A 21,866-nucleotide genomic window follows, 5' to 3' on the forward strand; every position below is an offset into this window, starting at 1 on the left:
CTCCATACCAGCCCCTTTCCATCCTCCTTTCCTGGCTGCCTTCTTTCAAGGCCAGCATTTCTCAAATGAGTAGAACAAGGAAATGTGAGTGCAATGAACCTCAAAGCCATTTTTCCATTCAGTTAGAATGTCCTCAGAGGCTGGGTGACAGCTAGTGAGGAGGGAAGGGAGGGTAGAGAAGGAATATGACCTTGTCCATTTTCACCCTAAGGCAGAAGTCACTGCATCTTTGTAGAAGTGTGCTCACGGTTACTAGTTGACTTTCTGAAGGGCAGGAAACTATGCAGCAGGGAGATAAGGCCTAGAGATATTCTAAGGGTTTATTTTTTTCCCCACTTCAGAATTATTGACATAAATTTGCAGCTTTCCCTGTCCTGCTTTGGCAGCTCAAGGTTGCTGCAGATATACATGTAATGCTCTTTCCCCTAGTTATGTGGAGAGCTTTCAGGGGCTGTGTTTTCTCAACTCTTACCTAGGTATGTTATACATATGTATTCCTGCTACCAATGCCAAAATACAGAGTAAATTAGTTAAAACATTGTAGTTGATTTACTATCTTAGATGCTTGATTTTTTTTATAAGGTGCCAGACATACTATCTGTAATCTAAGAAATTTGCAAAACTACTTGTGCTTTTCATGGTGTATTCCAGATTGTGACAAAAAGTCCAAAAAGAAAACAAAAAATGGAATTACTGTTTTGAATGGATGGACTTTTTGTCATGTCTTATTCTTGATGCTTGGCACCAGTTCACAGAAGTGCAGTATAGTCTGGAAGAAATTTAAAAAACAAAGCAAACAAAAAAGATACTTTTCTCAGAAAAGTCCTGCATCTTGTGGTTGAAAAGACGGAAGGATGTGTCTTCAAAGCTTCAACTTGTTGTCTTGTCTACATCTCGAAGAAGAGAGAGTAAACCATTCTTGCCATTTGCAGGAGCTTTTTGAATATTTTAAATCATGATCGCCATAGATATAAATTTCCCCTAAAGTATGATAAACTTTATCATACTCAATATTTAACTCAATATTTCAGTTAATCCTTCCTAAGCTTAATGACTCTATAAAATATGGGTCTAGGGTTTCCCTGGTGGCGCAGTGGTTGAGAGTCCGCCTGCTGATGCAGGGGACACGGGTTCGTGCCCTGGTCCGGGAAGATCCCACATGCTGCGGAGCGGCTGGGCCCGTGAGCCATGGCTGCTGAGCCTGCGTGTCCGGAGCCTGTGCTCCGCAATGGGAGAGGCCACAACAGTGAGAGGCCCGCGTACCACAAAAAAAAAAAAAAAAAAAAAAAAAGGGTCTAAATTAATTTCTAAAGCTATTAAGCAGAATTCTGCCACCAAAAATCTTGAGCTTGCACTGTGTCTTTACTACAGGAACATTAACCATTAGTTCATCTGCAACGCTTAAAACCAAAGCAACAGTGAGGAGTGATGATGAGACCTGTACCCTTAATGGATCTAAAGTCACAAACTGTATTCCAAAACAGGCTGGTTTCATCTGTGTTGACATCTTGTTTTAGCCTGTAGTCCTCTCTCCCCTTCTTTAGCTCAGGGGGAAACATGACATAGGCTGGATCAGGTAAAGAAGCCTGTAAGAGAAAAGAATGAATATATGTATATGTATAACAATCACTTTGCTGTACACCTGAAACTAACATAACATTATAGATCAACTATACTCCAATAAAATTAAAATTAATTAAAAAAAAAGAAATCTACTCTTAAAATTCACAAATCAACCTTCATTCATAGCAAAGGCCAAGTCAGAAGGCACTGTCTTTTGCTTTATGGAAGTATTTGTACTGGCTCCTGACTTGTCTCACGAATTCTGTGTTTTCTTTGTATATTCTGACTCCACAAATCAGTCACCTTTCCATTTTCACTAATAAGTGGTTTTAGTACTGGCAAGAGCCCTCGTTGAATGTTTAAGAAAACTTCTTTTCTGTTTGTGATAGGTCGTTCATGTCGTGGTGACCCATCACTAAATTCAACATTTTACTTTATGATTGATCCAAGAATCGATTTTTCCAGACCCAAACAGCACTTTCTTCAGCCTTTTCACTTTTTCTTAACTCCAGCATTAGCAGTGTGCTGCTGATTCTGGCCCACATTTTGCAAGGAAGCACGGTGTTTATTACCAAATCTCTGACAATAGTAAAGAACAACAAAATCACATTATGGTTGTTGGGTGGTTGGCTAGGCTCATTGCCTCACTAACTGTCTGCTCCTGCACACTCTGATTTTAATTGCGGCTTGTATAGAATTACTCATTACAACAAATCATGGATCTTTGAGGATATTTAAAAATAAGAAAAAGTATTAAATCTACAAATTTTTAGTTCACGTATGTCAAAAGGTCTACTGTATGTGTGTCATTTGGTCTTTTCTATTATCTGCGTTGGTATCTTTTAAACTGGTATCCCATGGTTACCATGGTTATTTTTTGCGTATTTTTTGAAATTGGGTCTATTTTTCTAGTAGAATACGATTTTGTAGGACTTCCATTTACAATTAAAGGATTGTTTTTAATGCTTTACGCTGGAGACTGAAAAACCAGAATACTAAAGTCTTTTTACTCATGTTCCTTGAAGAATTCACTTATGTCACCTTGAAAAGTAATTTATCCTCCTCAGTCCCTAGTCTTTCCCTTTAGAAACTCAAGGGAGATTTTTGATTCTGAGGTAAAATCTGTCTCTTAAAGTAGAGAACACTTATGCATATTAATTAATATGTCTGAAGTGTTTCCATCAAATTTTTAAAACCATAACTGCTTTCAAGGGACCAGAGGAGAGAGGACATTTTGCCAATCCCACTGGAAAGCCCTGCTTGCCCACAAGTCAGGCCTGGAAGATGAGAATCTCTCCACTTTGTGGGAATCAAAAGAGAGATGAAACCCCTTTTTATGGGTTATTTGAACAAGGCTGATGTTCTGTTTGTAAAACCAAGAGTTGAAAGATTAGTGTATTGGAAAAAGAACATTTCTTCTAGGGGGTGTTTGAACTCAGGCATTATTATGACTAGAAGTACAACTTGGCAATGTTCAGATCACTGGGAAAGAAGTTTCTTCTGAATTCAGAGTTCCAGAGAGAAAAATACAGTTTTATAAAGAAGTAAAATCCTAATGTGAATACCTAATATTAAGTGTTAGAGTCTGAAGTCACAAGGTCACTATGTGACACATTTAGGTTAGTGTTATCTGTAAACCCTTAGGGGGGGCCTGAGACCTAATTGTCAGTGGCCTGCAAGGTCAAAAGTAGTTTTATAATAATACTGTATTATTTGCCCCTTTCACTGTGTTGACATTTGCATTAATATTTGTAAAAGCAGTGGTGGTTGAAATTGCTGTTGTGTCAGCACAAATAAGGCAGTTGTGCCCAACTGGTCTAGTAGTCATATTCTTCACTGCCATGCACTTACAATTAAAAAAAAAAGCCAATTTCAATCAAGAATGTCCTTGAAGAAGCAGCAAAAAATATTAATTTTATTAAATCTTGACCTTTGAGTACACATTAAAGATAATATTCTTCATGATGAAATGGGAAGTATGCATAAAGCACATCTGCTGCATACTGAATAGTTGTCTTGTGCTAAAACATTTGTGTGATTGAGCTGCAAGCTAAACTAGCTGTTTTTTCATGAAGTGTCATTTTTACTTGAAATAATACCTGACAAACTATGGTTGTTCTGACTTGGGTATTTGGTGGATGTTTTCTCTAAAACAAACAAACAGTTGTTTTACTACTGATAAAATTAAAGCATTGAAGAAAAATTTAGAATTAGAATTTTGGAAAACCTTATCTTTCCTTTATCTGTTACCTTGAGCTTTACAGCTCCCCAAAGCTTAAAGCCTTTTTTAAAAATAAAGTTGGAGATATTAAGGAATGTGACTTTTATTGATACTATGTAATGAAATGTGTCAACATTTGAAAAATCTCCATAACTCAGTGAACCAATATTTTCCAGTTGGCCAATGAATGATGTTAGGCAGTCATGCATGGGTAAAGATCATCCAAAGTGCAAGATAAATGATTGGAATTTAGTTTAATGGTATGAAAAATTCATTGATACAGTTTCAGATTCTACAACTGCAACTTTTCTTCAAGAAATGACTGTCAAGTTCTGGTGTAGTATCAAAGAAAAGTATCCACAATTATGTGAAAAAACTAAGAACATACTCTCCCTTTTTCATACTAGTAGATTTGTGAGAAGCTTGATTTTCTTTATATACTTTAACCAAAACAGTATATTACGACAGCTTGAACATGGAGACAGATAAGATTCTGTCTTTTCATATGCTGTTAAAGAGATTTACAAAAATAAAAAAACAGTGCTTCTCTTCCTAGTAACTTTTTTGGAAAATAAATTTGTTTTTCACAAAAATATGTTAGTTATGTTAATATGTGATATATTTTATTGTTCTAAAATAATAAAAATATTAAATTTTCTCAATTTTTATTTCTACTTTCATATATATATCTCATGTAAACAGAAAGCTTTTTTGAGTCTTCAGTAATTTTTCAGTGTAAAGGAGTGAGACTAAAAAGTTTGAGAATACTGTTTTAGGCAATAATGACAGTAAGGACAGTGGTGATATGTGTTAATCACTGTGCAGAGAGCAATATATTTATAAAAAATCACATTTAATCTCAGGGATTATCATCCCCATTATACAGTTGAAGCAACAGACTTTTAGAGAAATTAACTTGCCTAGGGTCACACAGTTAGTAAGGGGTAGAGCTAGGCTTTCAACCCAGTGTCTACCTGTCTCTTGAAAGTCCTGGTTTTGATATACTGTTGTATACTACACCAGGATTTAATGTATACTTTAACATAGATTTATTTTGCAAAGAGCGTAAACAGTGATCCCCCACGGTTTATCAAAATGGTTATTTGAGGTTGACTCTGCAGATGAGAGTATTCTTACTCTTTGCAGATGAGAATATCCTGATACACCATCATATATTGCTTAGAGGAGTGTAAATTGCCGTAAACTCTCTAAAAGGAAATTGGTAATGAATGTTGAAAATCCTGACATGTTTGGATATCTTTTGATCTAACAATTCTACTTTTAGAAATATTTCCTCATGAAATAATTGAACACGTGCACACTGATGCATGTTATATAATGTACATTCTGGCATAATTTAATAGAGAAGTAATTTAAAAACTACTTAAGTGTCTAAGCATAGGATATTGGTTAAATTAATTATGAGTATTGGAATTATTCATTATAAATGTATAATAGACTGCTTGTAGCTTGAGAATGATGGCTTAGATATTGTTGGCATAAATTGTCCACAGTATATTGTTTAGATGGTAAAAGTAGTTTTAAAGCTATATTATTTATATATATATATTTATTTATAGTACTTTGGTATATTTTAGAAGTATAGAGAAAAATTGGGAGTTTTATACATTAAAGTGTTAACAGTGGTTAACTCTTAATGGTGAGATTATGGGAGATTTTTATTTGCTCTCTTTGGCTGTGTTTCCAGATTTTAAATTTAAAAAGTCAAAAATCATAACAGCAGCTGTGAGCTACAAGAAAGGCTGGCACTGCTAGTTGAATGATATTAAAACCTACTAAACCCCTTGTCAATTTTAGTATTAGAGCTTTTTAAAGTTTTTGATACTATTCTCAGTGAATTATATTTTGAAATTAACAATAACCTATTTGTTGCAGCTTGTATATGAGTTTTTCATACGATTTTTGGAAAGCCAAGAATTCCAACCCAGCATTGCCAAAAAATACATAGATCAGAAATTTGTATTACAGGTAAGCACATTATTGTGGTTGCATGTATTTGTTTTTCAGTTGATAACACTTTATCTCATTTTCTCTTGATGTTTGTTACAAAATCTTACAGTGACAGTTATATCACCCTGTAAACAAATATATACACATAAGTTAGTTTTCATTATTGCCCATTAAAAGTAATAGATACCTCTTTAATTTATTGTGCTGGAAATTAATTACATTTTAAACAACAAGGAATGCTAATGCCTAAATCCCTGCAGTTTTCTTTCTTAAAGTTTAATTATAAAGGAATTTCATTTGTGTAACCCTAGTTTGTGTGAATCTTTATGTAAGCTTGAAAACTTTTATTTGCTTAAGGATTTTAAACTATTTCATACATCTGTTAAAACTGAGTAGGCATGGTCTAGAGCATTGGTAAGCTTTAATAAATAATCAAAGTCAGGGTACTGGTGAGCTTTCACAACTAGGAAGTAGCACAGTTTAACACCTTAAGATTCCCTTGAAGAGATTAACTCTCATCTATCTGTTTGGAACTTTTCAGGATACCTACGTACTTTTCTTGATTTGTCATTTTACATTTTATAACTGTAAATCATATATTTTTACCCCGGAATTGGGTACTTTCATGGCCCTGAATATTTAAGTAGTATCTCCTTGCTCTTGTTAACATTCATCTATAAAAATGCATACTTGAGGGCTTCCCTGGTGGCACAGTGGTTGAGAGTCCGCCTGCCGATGCAGGGGACGCGGATTCGTGCCCTGAGCCGGGAAGATCCCACATGCCACGGAGCGGCTGGGCCCGTGAGCCATGGCCGCTGAGCCTGCGCGTCCGGAGCCTGTGCTCCGCAACGGGAGAGGCCACAACAGTGAGAGACCCGCGTACTGAAAGAAAAAAAAAAAAAAAAAAAAAAAAAAGAAAATGCCTACTTGAGCCAACTGATGTATGGATTGTTGTAACTCCTTTCTAAGTGATTAATGAGATGCCTTATGTGGAAAAGAATAAATATCTCCTAGTGAGCCAATCTGCAGAACTTCAAATTTAAAGCATTACTTTGGAGAAAATTGATCTCCTATGCCTTACTTGGATAAAGGTTGATAACCTCAGTGATGACCTCATTCCTTAAATTAATACATTTAGAATTCTGGACATACTAGGTTGAGAAGCCTTGGAAAAGTGAGATTTGATATATAGCTAGAGAGGTAGTAGATAAATAGGTAGATTCATGGATCACTGGGAAATTGATCCAGATCCAGATTGATCCAGACCCTTATCCCAAGTAGGTAAAATGCATTTCAGGCAAAACAAAAGCAAGACATAACAGGTCTGTGTTTGTATTGGAAAGTCCTTGCATTTCTGTAGCACTGTATAGTTGTCAGAGCACCTTTACATGCATTATTTAATTTGATTTATACAGCGATCTAGAGGAGACATGGCTAAGTTTTGTGCCCATTTTATAGATGAATAAATCTGAGGTCTAGAAAAGTTATCCAGGTTTCCCCAGCACATTTTCTATTCTGGTTTTCTGTCCATTAAACCATGTTGCCTCCTTGTGATTCCCTTTGCCATAACTTGGAATGACTCCAACGCAGGAGTAGCCCCCGTCTCTCAACACTGACGAAAAACAAGGTTCTCTTACATTTATGGTAAATTAAAGTGCCGGAGAGGATCAGATAATGATTCAACAGTAGATACTGTGTTTAGTTGACATGGAAACAGTAAATCCTGCAAAGGGCCCAGTCAGTGTGCTCTCCGTGGTTGATGGGTACTGATAAAGCTCCTAAAATTAAAACAACAGAGAAACCCAGACTTGGAAGGGACATTTTGGGTTGTCTCTTCTAGTTCTTTACGCTGTGAATCAGTTTTCTTTGAGACCCTGATGAGGGGTGACCTCTCCTTGCCCTTTTTCAGTGAGGAAGGGCCACATACTCAGGTAGATTGTTCCATTTTTGTCAGAAAGTTATTTTTTATGTTGAATCTCCCTATACCTGATAGCTTTTGGCCTTATTTCTTCAGAAGAGTCCCTTAGTATATCACTAGCCCAGGCATAACCTTTCAGGTCTTAGAACACAGCTTTTGTATTTACCTCTTGCCTCTTTTTCTCTAAAACAGCAGTTACAACCCAAATGCCTATAGGCTCCTTTATAATAGTCTGGTGGCCAGATGTCAGACAATAGGAGGCAGACCAGCTCCTACTGAAGGGAGCTTTGACTATACCTCTTTCTTCAGTATTGCCAGACTTTTTTTTTTTTTTCCAAGAGAAATTTTTTTCTCCCAAATTCAGTTTTTTTTGTGAAATTTTCTGATAGTTTCAAAATCCTGTTCAGAATGAATTAAAGCCATCTGCCTTCTGGATCTAGCCTACCAGCTGTCAGTGTGTGTTCTCTGCTCTAGACTGAGCCCTTCGTTCTGTCAACCCTGTCTCATTTGTCAGTTTTTGGTCTTCAACATGTGTCCATTTGTCTTCAAGGATGACATCTATGTCTGAACACAGTGCCCTGAGCCTGGTCAATCCAATGCAGCTTAGAGTTGGGGGTCTCCATTCGCTTGTCTGGATGCTAGGGTTCTTAAAGGGGAAGTCTCATTAGCTCTTCTTGCTGTTCCATGACACTGCTAACTTAGGTTAATAAGCTTGTGATCTTAACTGACTTCTAATTTAGTTTTACACATGTTGTCATAAACCCGTTTTCGTTTTCCTTGTTCATTTTACAGTTTGCTTTTTTATCTAGGTGTAGGATCTGACATGTATTCCTATGGAATATCTTATCTCCCCAACCTTCTGACGTCTTTCTGGATCTTGCTTCTGTCATCCACCTTATTCACTGTGCCTTCCAATCACATCTGTGATTACTAGCGATTGGTCTCATGGAAGCCATTGATTAAAATTGTTAAACTAACCAGGACTCAGGATAGAGGCCTGTGGCATGCCTTTAGCAACTTCCCTTTATTTTAGGACAGATTCACTAATAACAGTGTTTGGATTCCCTCCTTGAGCCGGTTAGAAATTTACCCTAGGATGGGGGCTTCCCTGGTGGCACAGTGGTTAAGAATCCGCCTGCCAATGCAGGGGACACAGGTTCGAGCCCTGGTCCAGGAGGATCTCACATGCTACGGAGCAACTAAGCCCATGCACCACAACTACTGAGCCTGCACTCTGGAGCCCACAAGCCACAACTGCTGAACCCATGTGCCACAACTACTGAAGCCTGCACACCTAGAGCCCGTGCTCCGCAACAAGAGAAGCCACCACAATGAGAAGCCCGTGCAGCACAATGAAGAGTAGCCCCCCCACCCCCGCTCACAGCAACTAGAGAAAGCCTATGCGCAGCAACGAAGACCCAATGCAGCCAAAAATTAAATAAATTTATTTTTTTAAAGTATCTTTAAAAAAAAGAAAAAGAAATTGACCCTAGGATGTCCTCATCCTCGCATTTAAAATTTTTGTTTATAAGGAGAGTGTAGAGACTTCATCAGATGTGATGGTAGAAGCCAGGACTTCATGTTTACAGCATTCCCCTCCTCCATGGGCCTTGGAACTTTATCATAAAAGGAATGCCAGAATTCCCTGGCTCTCCAGTGGTTAGGACTCTGCACTCTCACTGCCAAGGGCCTTGGTTCGATCCCTGGTCAGGGAACTAAGATCCCTCAAGCTGCGGGCATGGCGAAAAAGAATAATAATAATAAATAAAAAGAAATAAAAAGGGACGCCATTCGTCTGCCACGGGGCATTAGTGAACTTCTGGGGGCTACTATTGGTTTCCTGGTAATGTTGCCCTAAGTACTTGAAAATCATGGCATTGATCATCTGTCCCCAAGTTTTGTGAGAGACAAGTAATAAAGTATAAATAGTGAAGCTCATCTACTTATGCTTTATGTTTTCAGTCCCTGCCTCATTTTTTCAATTTTTTTGCCTTCTTTATCTTCCCTTTGCTGGATCTGTTGATGAACTTAGCCTTTAGACCAGGGCTCACCTCAGTGCCTGCATCAGTTACGAAAGGGTCAGTCAGGGTATTGGTGGAATTAACCTCACCACTGAGTGGTACTTGAATGTAATCATGTGACTAACCAGTGCACTATATTTTCATGTTGGGGATAAGCTCTGGTTGCCTATCAGCTGCCATCTTCCAAATTACCCTGTTCATTCATGTTCTTAACCTGTAAAGTTGGCCTCCTATTCCTTTTCCTTCCCTAAGTTTGCCCCAACACCTTCTAGGAGTGGGGACTCAATCCCCTGCCTGCTTCTCCTAAGCTTCCTTCTTCAAGAGCTTTGGTCCTGACTTGAGACCTGATGGCAATGGGTGAGCCTTTTGGAGGTTGAGCATCATTGCTGAGATTCTATCCTGTTATCCCCCATCCCACCCTACCGTCCTTTTCCTCTGAACACCATGCCTTAACTGTCCTTGAGCTGGCAGGTCCTTCGTATGTCTGTACCGTCTAGTCAGCTCATTCATTTTGCACACCCTCAGTTTTCCCTCTTTTTTCTCTACCGCAGGGACTCCCAGGGTGCTACCTGGTCCTAGCCTGGTTTTCTTGTGCCATGGGAACCCTCATACTTTTCCCTTTTGCAAATCAGGAAGACATTCACCTTATTCCTTTTCTTTAAGCAGATTTCTTATTCTCTGTGGATTCTCAAAGATCTCAAAAAGAGTTTTCAACTCAGAACTCTTTTATTTAGTAAGACATAATTTATTCTAGCCACAAGATTTACACTTACTTCCTGTAGCAGCTAGCTGTATTCTTTAGAGTCTGTTCTGACTCTGATTCCTGCATCCCCAAAAGCAAAATAAGAATTGGGCTATTTTGGGCTTCCCTGGTGGCCCAGTGGTTGAGAGTCCGCCTGCCGATGCAGGGGACGCGGGTTCATGCCCCGGTCCAGGAAGATCCCACGTGCCGCGAGCGGCTGGGCCCGTGAGCCATGGCCACTGAGCCTGCGCGTCTGGAGCCCGTGCTCCGCGATGGGAGAGGCCACAACAGTGAGAGGCCTGCGTACCGCAAAAAAAAAAAAAAAAAAAAAAAAAAAAAAAGGATTGGGCTATTTTAACAGGATGTAGTGAAGAGAAACTTAGAAGGCTCTGGATGGGAATCCTTACTCCCCTATGTACTCTAAGTATATTTTAGGAGCTAAGAATATGAGCTGTGCGATAAGAAGAAACTGCATTCAAACCCTGGCTTTTCTGCTTACTTGCAATGTGACTTTCGGCAAGTTAATACACTTGCTACCAAGCACGAGTTTCCTCATTCATGACATGGGGATAACAGAATAAGTGAGATACTGTTCAGTAACATAAGATATACCCCCAAACTGACAACTGTTAAATCTTCTTAATTGAATTGGCACTATGGATACAAACACAGGCTGCCTACCTTCAGTCTTAAACAGGTCCTGAAAACTTGGGCAGATAATTGACTATTCTGAGCCTCAGTGTTTTCTTCTGTAAAATGACAATAACAGTCGTCTTTCTTACAAGTTACAAAAAAATAGGCTGTTATGATGATAAAATGACTTGTATAAATGTCTGCTGGTAGCATATATGGGGCCTAATAGTTGCTTATTAAATATCAATTCCTCTTTTCACATCCTCATATTATATTACCTGTCCACATTGGTAGGATGTCTTATTTTTCTTGATTCCAATATTAGTTTTAAAACCTCCACCTTTTGAAACAAAATTTTAAAATTTATGTGAAACTTACAATAAAAATTTTGCAAAGAAGTCTTGAATAAATGCAGAAATGTAACGTAATCCTAGGTGGGAAGACTTGCCATCATAAAAATGCCCATAGGCTCTCCAAATTAATCTGTACATTTAGTGTAATTCTAATTAAAATTTCAGTATTTTTTCTATTTGAAAATTTCAGAGTTCATGAAATAAAAAGTTTTTGAAAAAGAAAACTAGTGATACTTTATTAGACATTAAAACATACTGTAAAGGTACATTAATTAAAACAGCATGGTATGGGTACAGGAGACTGGAACATAGTAGAGGCTTGGGTGGAAAAGACCCTTTTTAGTATGCTATAAAACTCATAAAAAATATATGAATAAATAGATACGATAGATACCTACCTACATACATATATATTAAATTGGTATAATGCTCTGAAGAGGAGATCTGATAGAATTCTATTGACTCAGACTGTGACTGAGCAATTCCATGAGAAGTAGATGTGTACACGAAGCAATATGTACAAGGATATTGAATGTATCATTGTTAATGATTATTAGAAAATTGGAAACAATTTAAAAGTTCTTCAGTAGGGGTTGGTTGAATAAACTGTGGACATTCATATGATGAAATATTCATCAGTCTATAAAAAGAATGAGATAGAGCTACACATGATCTGTTTTTAAGTGAAACATGCACATTATGGAGCAGTATGATATTTTGAACCTGAGTCTGTTATTTTAGGGAAAAGGAATGTTTGTCTCTGCACTAAAAATTTTGGAAGAAGATACACCACGTTTTTATTAATTGTCTGGTGGGGTGTAAGATTATGTGTGATGATCTTTACTTTCTATTTTTTGCATTTAAAAAATAGTGAACATGTATGTTATAATCAATAAGAATAGTCAAAATATTTCAATTACAGCTACATTCTCATTTTGTTGCCTTGCATTTTTTGTAAAACTCAGCTGATTCTGTTCATTAATCTTCCTAAGACTATTTTTAATAAGACTATGCCATTCTTTTATACTTAACTTTTTTTTTTGTATTTCCTTCCTTTTATCATTTGTGCATGTCCTTTTAAAGTCTGAAGCTCCATGGCAAGCTTCCTGTGTTGCCTCAAGGGCCTCTTTCAATACCTCTCGTTTTAATTCCTCAGCAGGAAGCAATATAGATTAGTTGTTAAGTGTATAGACTGGTTTGGATTCAGACTCTACCATTTTTTAGTGCATGACCTTGGGCAAGTTATATAACTGCTGTATGCCTCAGTTTCCTCATCTGGAAAGTAGATGCAAAATATCCATTATATGATAGTAATTATGTTGTAAGGTTCTTGTGCAGATTTAATAAGTGTATACATATGTAAGCACTGGGCTCCCCTGGTGGCGCAGTGGTTGAGAGTCCGCCTGCTGATGCAGGGGACACGGGTTCGTGCCCCGGTCCGGGAAGATCCCACATGCCGCGGAGCGGCTGGGCCCGTGAGCCATGACCGCTGAGCCTGCGCGTCCGGAGCCTGTGCTCCGCAATGGGAGAGGCCACAACAGTGAGAGGCCCGCATACCGCAAAAAAAAAAAAAAAAAAAAAAAAAAAAACCATATGTAAGCACTAAGAACAATTCCTGATAATAGTAACTGTTCAGTAAATGTTACACTGCTGCTGTCACTACTATTTTTATTAGGATCAGTTCTTGTGTTTAAAACTTTTTTTACCATTATTTTCTAGAACAGCCTCAATGCAGGAAGTTACGTGATGTTAGTCTGTCATGTCTTACCTAGCATGTTATCAATTTTTTGAAATCTAACTTTTATCATTCTAAAAAATCAAAAAACCCTTTGGACTCTGCTTATATGGTCCTTCGTGGGCTGTTGGGATTTTTAAAGATGTTAAATATGGTCTCCTGTCCTTGAATTCTCATCAGTTCCACTTCACCAACTGATTTCTTCCAATCAGTGTTAGAAGTAAATGTTTAATTAGTGCCAGGAGCATGTACTTTTTAGTGTGTAAGAACCAGGGAAAGCGCATTCAAATCTTTACAGAGGCCAGACAAGTGATACATAATGAAGTAGTCTGGGTGTAACAGAAAGGAGTTGATGGAAACAGTGGTGACCTAGAGAGCTCGGACCCTGCTACCAATCTGTTTCTGTTAACTGTTGGCTGATTGCTAAGTGGGCCAAGTGTTGCTAGATTCTTCTGATTTTTTAAGAGAACCTGGAAATCTAGATTTTTGTATGGGCCAGTCAAAATCGTCAGTGACTTGTACCTTTGAAGGGTTTGCTCTTTTTTATTTCAGAATGGACTAGTTTATTTAAATTTCGTAGTAATTTTTGTTAAATCTAGATTTACATAACCTTTAGCATTTCTTATGTGCTTAAGTCTTTACATAAGGAAGCTGTCAGAGACTTATCAAAGATAGTCGATTGATTAAATAGTGCCCTTGTGTCCATGGTAATGTTGTTGATTTTAGACTTAGGTAACTTAGCTATAAGTGTGTTGGCTTGCGTAGGCTTTGGAAACAGCCTTGTCTATTCCCAGTAAAGATAATTTTCATCTGCCTTAGGGTGGTTGGGAAAATGGTTTCTTTATGACACTTCCCTCCCCCAAGACCAAAAATGAATTGCCAAACCTTGAATTATGTCACTGGGTGAATTGTCGTGGTAAGAGTTTAGTAGCATATCTCTAAAGACTGCTTTCAACCACTCTGCAAGTCTGAAAAGTAGTCAGTGGTTGCTAAGAGATGTACTATTCAAGTATCTCCATAAACATATGTACTGCTGGAGATGGCTCGTTAGTAATTTGTACTTCACATTTGTGGTTATATTTAGTTGAAAGGTACTGTAATTATCATGCAAATTATGCAAATCATCCAGCCTGTCCTTAAAAGTGACCTTTTGTTATTGTGTTTTAAAAGCTGAAGACAAATTGGACATGATACAAAACCAACCCATGAAAAAATGTTAGGTTCTTAACTGAAATAAAATTCACGAGGCCTTGAATCTCAGCTCTAATACAAAGAACTATTTTCCAAACAAGTTCCTTGAATATGTCAAAATGCTTACATTTCTCTCTCAGAGTCTATAGCAAATAAAACTTTAGAGAGTTTATTTCTACCAGGAATTTTATCAGATACACATTACCAGTTAACAATAAATTGCCCCATCCCATCCTGTCCAACCTATAACTCAAAAACCTTAAAAAAGGGCTGTACTGCTCTGACTTCTGCATCCAGAGCCAGCTTGGTAGGCAAGCAACTCGTGGAGGGCGGCGGGCCCTGTGCTTAGAAGGATGTTGTTCATGGTTTAATGCTTTGCTGTTGCTGTCTTGAAATTCTTAGTACTTTTTGAACAAGGAGCAGTACGTTTTTGTTTTGCGCTGGGCCCACAAATTATGTAGCTAGTCCCTGCCTGTATCCCACTAAGTGCATCATTATGTACCATAACAACTGTTTCTTGAAATGCTGACCGAATTAAAATTTTAAATCACAGGGTTTTCTTGAATCAGTTGGAATAAATGCTTGAGGGAGAATAGAATGGACTTCTCTACTTTGTAGGAAAAATGCTGAAATTAGGAGAGAAATAAAAGCCTGTGACTTGGCAGAGTTGTTCATGTTTGTATGACTGACACCTTTGAAATTTTTATACCGAGTTATAGGGGTCCTGAAGTCAGAATTGCTAGAAGCTTATAATGTGCAACCTTTTGATTCCTTGTCCATGCTGTGCTTGCTCAGTGGTTGCCCACAGGTCAGTTCATTTCATACGTTGGTCCTCTTGAGTTGTTATGATTCATGGGAGTCAGGCTGCCGCTGGCTCTTCTTTCTTGGTTCTGGGCTATTTTCTCCAGGTGCTTTATTACTTGATCGAGGTGAAGGTATTAGGAAGATATTTTTTTTTCACCTAGCGGAGTAGCTTAAGTGAAAAACAAAGCAAGACATGTAGAGATCTGATTTTAGTTTGGTTTGAAACATTGAGAATACTAATTTCATTGATTATTTACTCTTTCTTTACGTGAAATAGCTCTGGGCAGTTGCTTCTTTATGTAGAAGAGGGTAATGGGCTTTTTGTTTCAAGTCTTTTGCTCATATGGTTTATAAAGAAAAATAGCCAGCCCTGCCTGGGGCTTCCTTCCCCAACCCAGAGTCTCATTCCCTATAGGTAACCACATTCAAGTCTTCTAGCCGTTTCCTCATATGTATCTCCGTACTTCTAAATAGCACTCTTACTGCCGTTTGTTGATTTTTTTCATCTGTTCCTACTATAAGCCATTACATGTCTCCCTCTGTATCTCCCTCCTTTATGTCTTTCCAATGCAGTTATGTCACAAATTTTAATTCAATCAAATTGTAGTGTTTGCATTAGTATGACTGTGTATATGTTGTTCAGAGCCAAGGCACACATTATGCTATAATTACATTTCTTTTCTTGTAAGGCTTTTTTTTTTTTAACCCCTAGAATTAATAGTTGCCTTATTTTTCACTTGCTTGCTTTCTTATGTAGTCGTCATTAGTTCATCCCTTAGTTCTCTGAGAGCACCATACAACTCTTCCCAGTCTGGCCCACACTGATAACTAGTCTTTTTTTTCTTTCTCTTGGAAGCCTTTTTTCTGGAGCTCCAGTCATCCTGGTCTGGTTGGCACTGGTTGCTTTCTCTAGGCTGTATCTGCAGTGGCCATCCAGGGACTTACCTTTTCTGGACTATGTCTTTATTTCCTTGGTTTCCTCTCTTTCGTTTTGGTGGGAACATACTCTAAATGCTTCCTAAGAAAGCATGAATGGGATGTAAATTTTTTGAGCGCTGCTTCTCTGAAAATGGCTTTATTCTACCCACGTACTTGACTGATGTTTTGGCTAGGTTTGGATTTCTAGGTTGGAGCCCATCCTCCCTCTGCAGTTTTAAGGAATTGCTCTATTGTCTTCTAGCTTTCAGTGTTGGTGTTGAGAAGGCCTGTGCCAGCTGAATTCCTTATCCTTTATAGTGACCTGTTTTCTCTGTAAGCTTTTGTGATCTACTCTTTGTCCACAATGCCCGGAAACTTCAAAGTGTTGTGCTTTGTTGTGAGTCTTTGTTCATTTATTGTGCAGAGGACATAATGGCCCTCATCTGTATTGAAACTCATGTACTCATGTCCTTTTTTCCTGGAAAATTACATTGAATTATTTCTCAGATAATTTCCTTCTCTTTATTTTCTCTGTTTTTCTGTCTCTGTACCCATTTAAAATGTCTGTTAGTCATGTGTTGGACCTTTTGGATTGATCCTTTAGTTTTCTTATCTTCTTTCTTCTGTTACAATCTTCATCGTTTGGTTATACTTTCAGCATAGATTTGCTCATTTTAATGCGCCAGTCCTTCTGAAACTTTTATTTCTGTTACATCTTGAATTTCCAAAAGCTATTTTATTTTCTGAATATTCATCTGTAATAGCATTCTGATTTTGTTTCAAGTATCTAGTAGATTTGTTTATTTCTGGGGATGTTATAGGTTCTTTTTTTGCAGTTTTTTTCTGCTCCTTGCAGTATGGCTATTTCCTCTGAGTTCTTTATGATGGTTTGTTTTGGTCTCTATCTTTTATGTTAGAGTGTTTGGTGATCTTTGACAATATTCATAGTTATACGTTAGTCCAAAAAAAGCCTCCTAGAGGGCTTCCCTGGTGGCGCAGTGGTTGAGAGTCCGCCTGCCGATGCAGGGGACACAGATTCGTGCTCCGATCCGGGAAGATCCCACGTGCCGCAGAGCGGCTGGGCCCGTGAGCCATGGCTGCTGAGCCTGAGCGTCCGGAGCCTGTGCTCTGCAACGGGAGAGGCCACAACAGTGAGAGGCCTGCGTACCGCAAAAAAAAAAAAAAAAAAAAAGCCTCCTAGAACCTGTGTGTGTGAGTGTGAGTGTGTGTGAGTGTGAGTATGTGTGTGTGTATGTGTGTGTGTGTACGCGTAAGTGGGAGACACTTGGCACATTAGCCAGAGGCCTTGCCATTTCATTGAGAAACCTTCAAATATTAGTATATCTGCAGGTGTTTTCCTCTTGAGGCTGTCAATTTCCCCAAAAAGGGACCGTCTAATCTCCTGCCTCAGTCAGAACTGAGAGCTTAGTCAGGGAAGGGCCTGGCAAAGGTCATGTTCTTCAGCATGCAGAATTTTATTAAATCCCATTATTTTCAATAACTGTTTTACTTTAGCTATATCTGATGTCCCCAAGACTAGAGACTTACTCATTTATTCCCTCCAGACCTTGAGTTTAAGTCCTCAGCACACTGCATGGGACAGAGGATCCGGGAGGTCTTGTTACTCTTTCTCCAAGCTTTCAATCAGTTCTGCTGTTTCAGCTCCTCACACCCTTGACATCAAATATATCTGGTGCCTTCAATTCTTATGCCTTTTAAGGGTTCCCTGGTGTGAATTGGCTTGCTTCTTGTTGGCGTCCCTCCCTGCTGGCAGAATGGAAAGACATTTAGCAGAGTGGAGAAAGAGGAAACCTAAGATAGTTACCCCTTGCCATCTACTTTCCATCTCTGAGAGACGTGCGAATTTGTCTAATCTGCTCTCCAATCCTTTCTGCCCCATGGATTTCTTCCATTTTTATTCTTTTTACTCTCACTTCAGAGAGTGTTCAAGAGGAGAGACGTTCAATCCCCCAAGTCTAACTGAAAGACCCTAACTACCTTTTTCATTTTGCCCTTTTAATTTCACTGTAGATTTATTATGAGGTTCAGGGGAGGTTCTTTGGCTAAATCACTAGGCAGTTCATCTCTGTCTGTTAGCTTCAGGAAGGCTGATTTTGTAAACTAGGAGACAGCATGTTGACAGGTCTGTCTTTGCTCTGTAATCACCCTGGAAACTCCAGCTTCGCTTCTTTGACAACAAGTTGCCTGTTACATTGTAGGGAGCATAGTCTACCTAGGCATTTACAGATACGGGATTATATTTTTCATTGCTTTTTCTTTGTGGGGAGTGTTTGAAGTGTATATATGACTAAGCACACAAATATTACTTTGTTTTGGAAATTAGAGCTCATCCCACTCTCTCCTCTTTTTGGGTCTATGAACTGTTCTACCTTTTCTTTTGTCTCATACATCATGAAATCATCAAGAGTGTGTTCTGTAGAGCAGCAGAGAAGTAGTTTATATTACTGCAATTCATCTTTCTCAAAGAACATAGAATATATAATATTTGTGGCTTTAAAACTCACTCAGGTTAGGTGCCTGGTAATACATTTTCTTTGAGGGCCTAATGGAAACATTAGTTAAATAATTTTTGTTTAATTATTATGCATTCATTAAACTCTTAAAGGTTAACAGTACATAAGCATGGTTGATTCAAGTTTTGCTAAAAGTACACCCCCTCAAACCTTCTCCTGCGTTAGTTGCAAATTACTCATTAAGCCCTTTTACAACACTTGAAAATAGAAACCAACTAAAAACATAGAACTCAAAGGTTAATTATTTCTATTAACAAGGAATGGAATGAGTAGGTTAGAAATCTTCTGTCATTTTATGCAGGCATTAGGCAAGAGATACCTAGCCGGTGGGGCCTTTTTTGCCCATAGGGTTCACATTTTTCTTTCTTAGACCGTTTCTTGTGGAAATGTGTCGTTGACTTGCTCATTGCTGTCCTGTGGACTCCAAGTTTGTTCGTGTGTGTGTGCACGCGTGCGTGCGCGCAGCAGAGAGGACAATCCCTGGTGCGTGCAGATATTGACTGATTGGTTGATTGATTGCATGACAAAGTAGGCAGAGAGATGGCAGGTATTTTAACCACATCTGCTGTTTAGATAGGCTGCTGGTGAAGGTATGTGTTATTGAATCTATCATGAACACTTCCTTCACCTCTAACTCCTAATTTCTTCATGGATGTCACTTCCTATAGCAGCCTTCCCTGATCACTCCACTTCTCCCAAATAGAGTAGATGTGTCTGCTATGTATTTATATAGTATCCTGAGCCACTTACCATGCTGCTTATTTCTCTGTATCCCTCATTGCGTTAGGCTCTGTAAAAGCAGTGCTGCTCATCATTGTATCCCTGACACCTTGCCCAGTGACTGGCGACATACTCATTTGAAATATTTATTTTTTGAATGGATGCATGACATTGTGCAGTCAAAAATTTTGTTTGTCTCACTGCCCAGTTTTGAAGACTATTCTTCGGTTTGTGCTTTCTGCCATTATGTAAAGGGCTTTTTTTTTTTTTTTTTTTTTTTGGTCTGTAACTCTGTCTTTTGTTCAAAGAAAAGCACCAATGTAGATGATTTATTTGATTACTGCCCACTGAGTTCTTCTGCTGTCGGTCTCAGCCTCAGTCTTAATCACCTGAAATCATGCTTTAGTCCGTCTTGATAGCTTTTTTTGGTAATTAGGGTAGTCTCTTCATTTGTATGCTATCTATATGCTCTTGAAATGTTTTGCTATAAAGTCAACATTAGAACTATGAGTTTTGTTTTATTGCAATGATAATGAAGGTATGAAGAAATCCGTAAAATTCAAACCAGTCTCCAAGTTTGTTCTTCAGCTAGAGGAACCTGCCCACTATTGTTTAAAAAAAAAAAATAGCAGCCTTATTGAGATATAATTCATATACCATAAAATTCAGCCTTTTAAAGTTTACAGTTTGATGTTTTTTAATATATTCCACAGAGTTGCGTAACCATCACTGTTACATAATTGCAGCACACTTTTTATCATTTCCCAAAGATACACCATACTCATTAGCAGTCACTCCTCATTCTGCTCTCTGTCTCTATGGATTTGCCTCTTCTGGATATTTCATATAAATGTAATCATACAATATGTGGCCTTTTTGTGTCTGGCTTCTTTCGCTTGGCATGATGTGGTAACATATTTTTGTACTCCATTCCTTTTTATGGCTGAATAATATTCCACCGTAAGCACACTTTGCAGCAGTTGATGGGCATTTGGGTTATTTCCACTTTGGGGCTATTACGAATCATGCTGCAGTGAACATTCATGTACAAGTTTTTGTGTTGACATATGTTTTCAATTCTGATAAGATGTGATCTTATCAGGATTCAGTTATTGCCTTTAGATTACAAATGATTGGGACCTTAAAAATAATGTTATTCATGTATAACATAATATGGAAATCGTAAGTGTTTACCTCAGTGGTGAACACACCCATGTAATAAGAGCCAGGATCTAGAAAGAGAACATTGCCAGTACTGTTGGGAACTTTGATGCTTGCTTTGGTGTGGGTTACTAAATTTACTTGAATGCTCTGGCAGAGCTGAAAGCTTAACTATATATTTGGAACATAAGCTCACTAGATGGCTTATTGTATAGAATTGTGGTGATTGAGGTAATGGACTCTAGGGTCTCAACTGCTTGGGTTCAAATCCCAGCTCTACTGCTTGAGACCATGGGCAAGTTACTTAGCATCTCTCTGTCCCAATTTCCTCTTCTGAAAAATGGGAGTAAGACTACCTCATAGGGAGTATTAATATAAGTAGATTGCTTAGAAAATTGCCTGATGATCATACTAAGTGCTGTATATGTGTTACCTATTATGATTATTGTTATGATTGTTATTATTGTGTATGTCTTCTCTAGAGTATAAGCTACCCTTGTCTGACTTATTTATCACTGTATTCCCAAAGACTAGCACTGTGCCTGGCACATAATAGATTTTCAGTAATTTTTTGAGGAAGGAAGGAAGGAAGGAAGGAAGGGATTTTAAATGAGTGGCGGAATTCCTAAATCCTTTTCTGAAACTGCTTTTGACAGCTACACTGTCTTTTATTTACAACAGCTTTTGGAGCTGTTTGACAGCGAAGACCCACGGGAACGGGACTACTTGAAAACAGTCTTACACAGAATTTATGGCAAGTTTCTTGGTCTTAGAGCATTTATCCGAAAACAGATTAACAATATTTTTCTAAGGTAAGTGGAGTGTGGGGGGAGAAGGAGAAGCAAAGTTGGTGGTTTTATAGAAGTATTAAGTCAACCTGAAATATTTGACCATAGTGTACTGACTTTTTCTCTTTTTTCTTTTTCTTTTCTCTCCTCTTCTCCCCTCCCCTCCCCTCCCCTCCCCTTCCCTCTTCTTTTCTCTCTCTTTTTAGGTTTGTTTATGAAACAGAACACTTCAATGGTGTAGCTGAACTGCTGGAAATATTAGGAAGGTAAGCACATTTTTATCTAATTGCTAATCTCAGGTGAATGTCGTTGTGACAGGTTCAGGTGGCACAGGGAAATGCTACCCCAAATCCCTTGCTTGTATGTACATCGGGTCTCATCTGTGCTTATGACATGTTTCCCAGCTGACTCTACAAGACACAGTTTTGTGTTTCCCTTGTTCCATAATTATGAATTGCTATTTTTTTGGGATGACTGAAAAAGCTAACAGTTTATTCATTATTCATCTAATTGCAGTCAGGCCAGTTACTCCAAAACATCTTATTCTTGTCAGTTTCGTTTCTAGGCTACCTCTCCTCTGCCATAATTTTTGA

At 38.2% G+C, this 21,866-nt stretch overlaps 1 protein-coding gene across 5 annotated transcripts in view; it reads left to right on the forward strand.

Moving 5' to 3' along the window:
* The window catches only part of PPP2R5E (protein phosphatase 2 regulatory subunit B'epsilon), a 160,992-nt gene that overhangs the window by 118,182 nt on the left and 20,944 nt on the right, over positions 1-21,866 (forward strand). For 4 of the 5 annotated variants that reach the window (XM_060096053.1, XM_060096054.1, XM_060096051.1 and 1 more), the window contains exons 5-7: positions 5,681-5,773; positions 21,167-21,297; positions 21,480-21,539. In XM_060096053.1, coding sequence (XP_059952036.1) covers positions 5,681-5,773; positions 21,167-21,297; positions 21,480-21,539 — 284 coding nt within the window. The remainder of the gene's footprint in view (positions 1-5,680; positions 5,774-21,166; positions 21,298-21,479; positions 21,540-21,866) is intronic. The other variant, XM_060096055.1, reaches the window with a different exon arrangement.

The sequence above is a fragment of the Mesoplodon densirostris genome, chromosome 4, assembly GCF_025265405.1.
Source record: "Mesoplodon densirostris isolate mMesDen1 chromosome 4, mMesDen1 primary haplotype, whole genome shotgun sequence".
Lineage (NCBI taxonomy): Eukaryota > Metazoa > Chordata > Mammalia > Artiodactyla > Ziphiidae > Mesoplodon > Mesoplodon densirostris.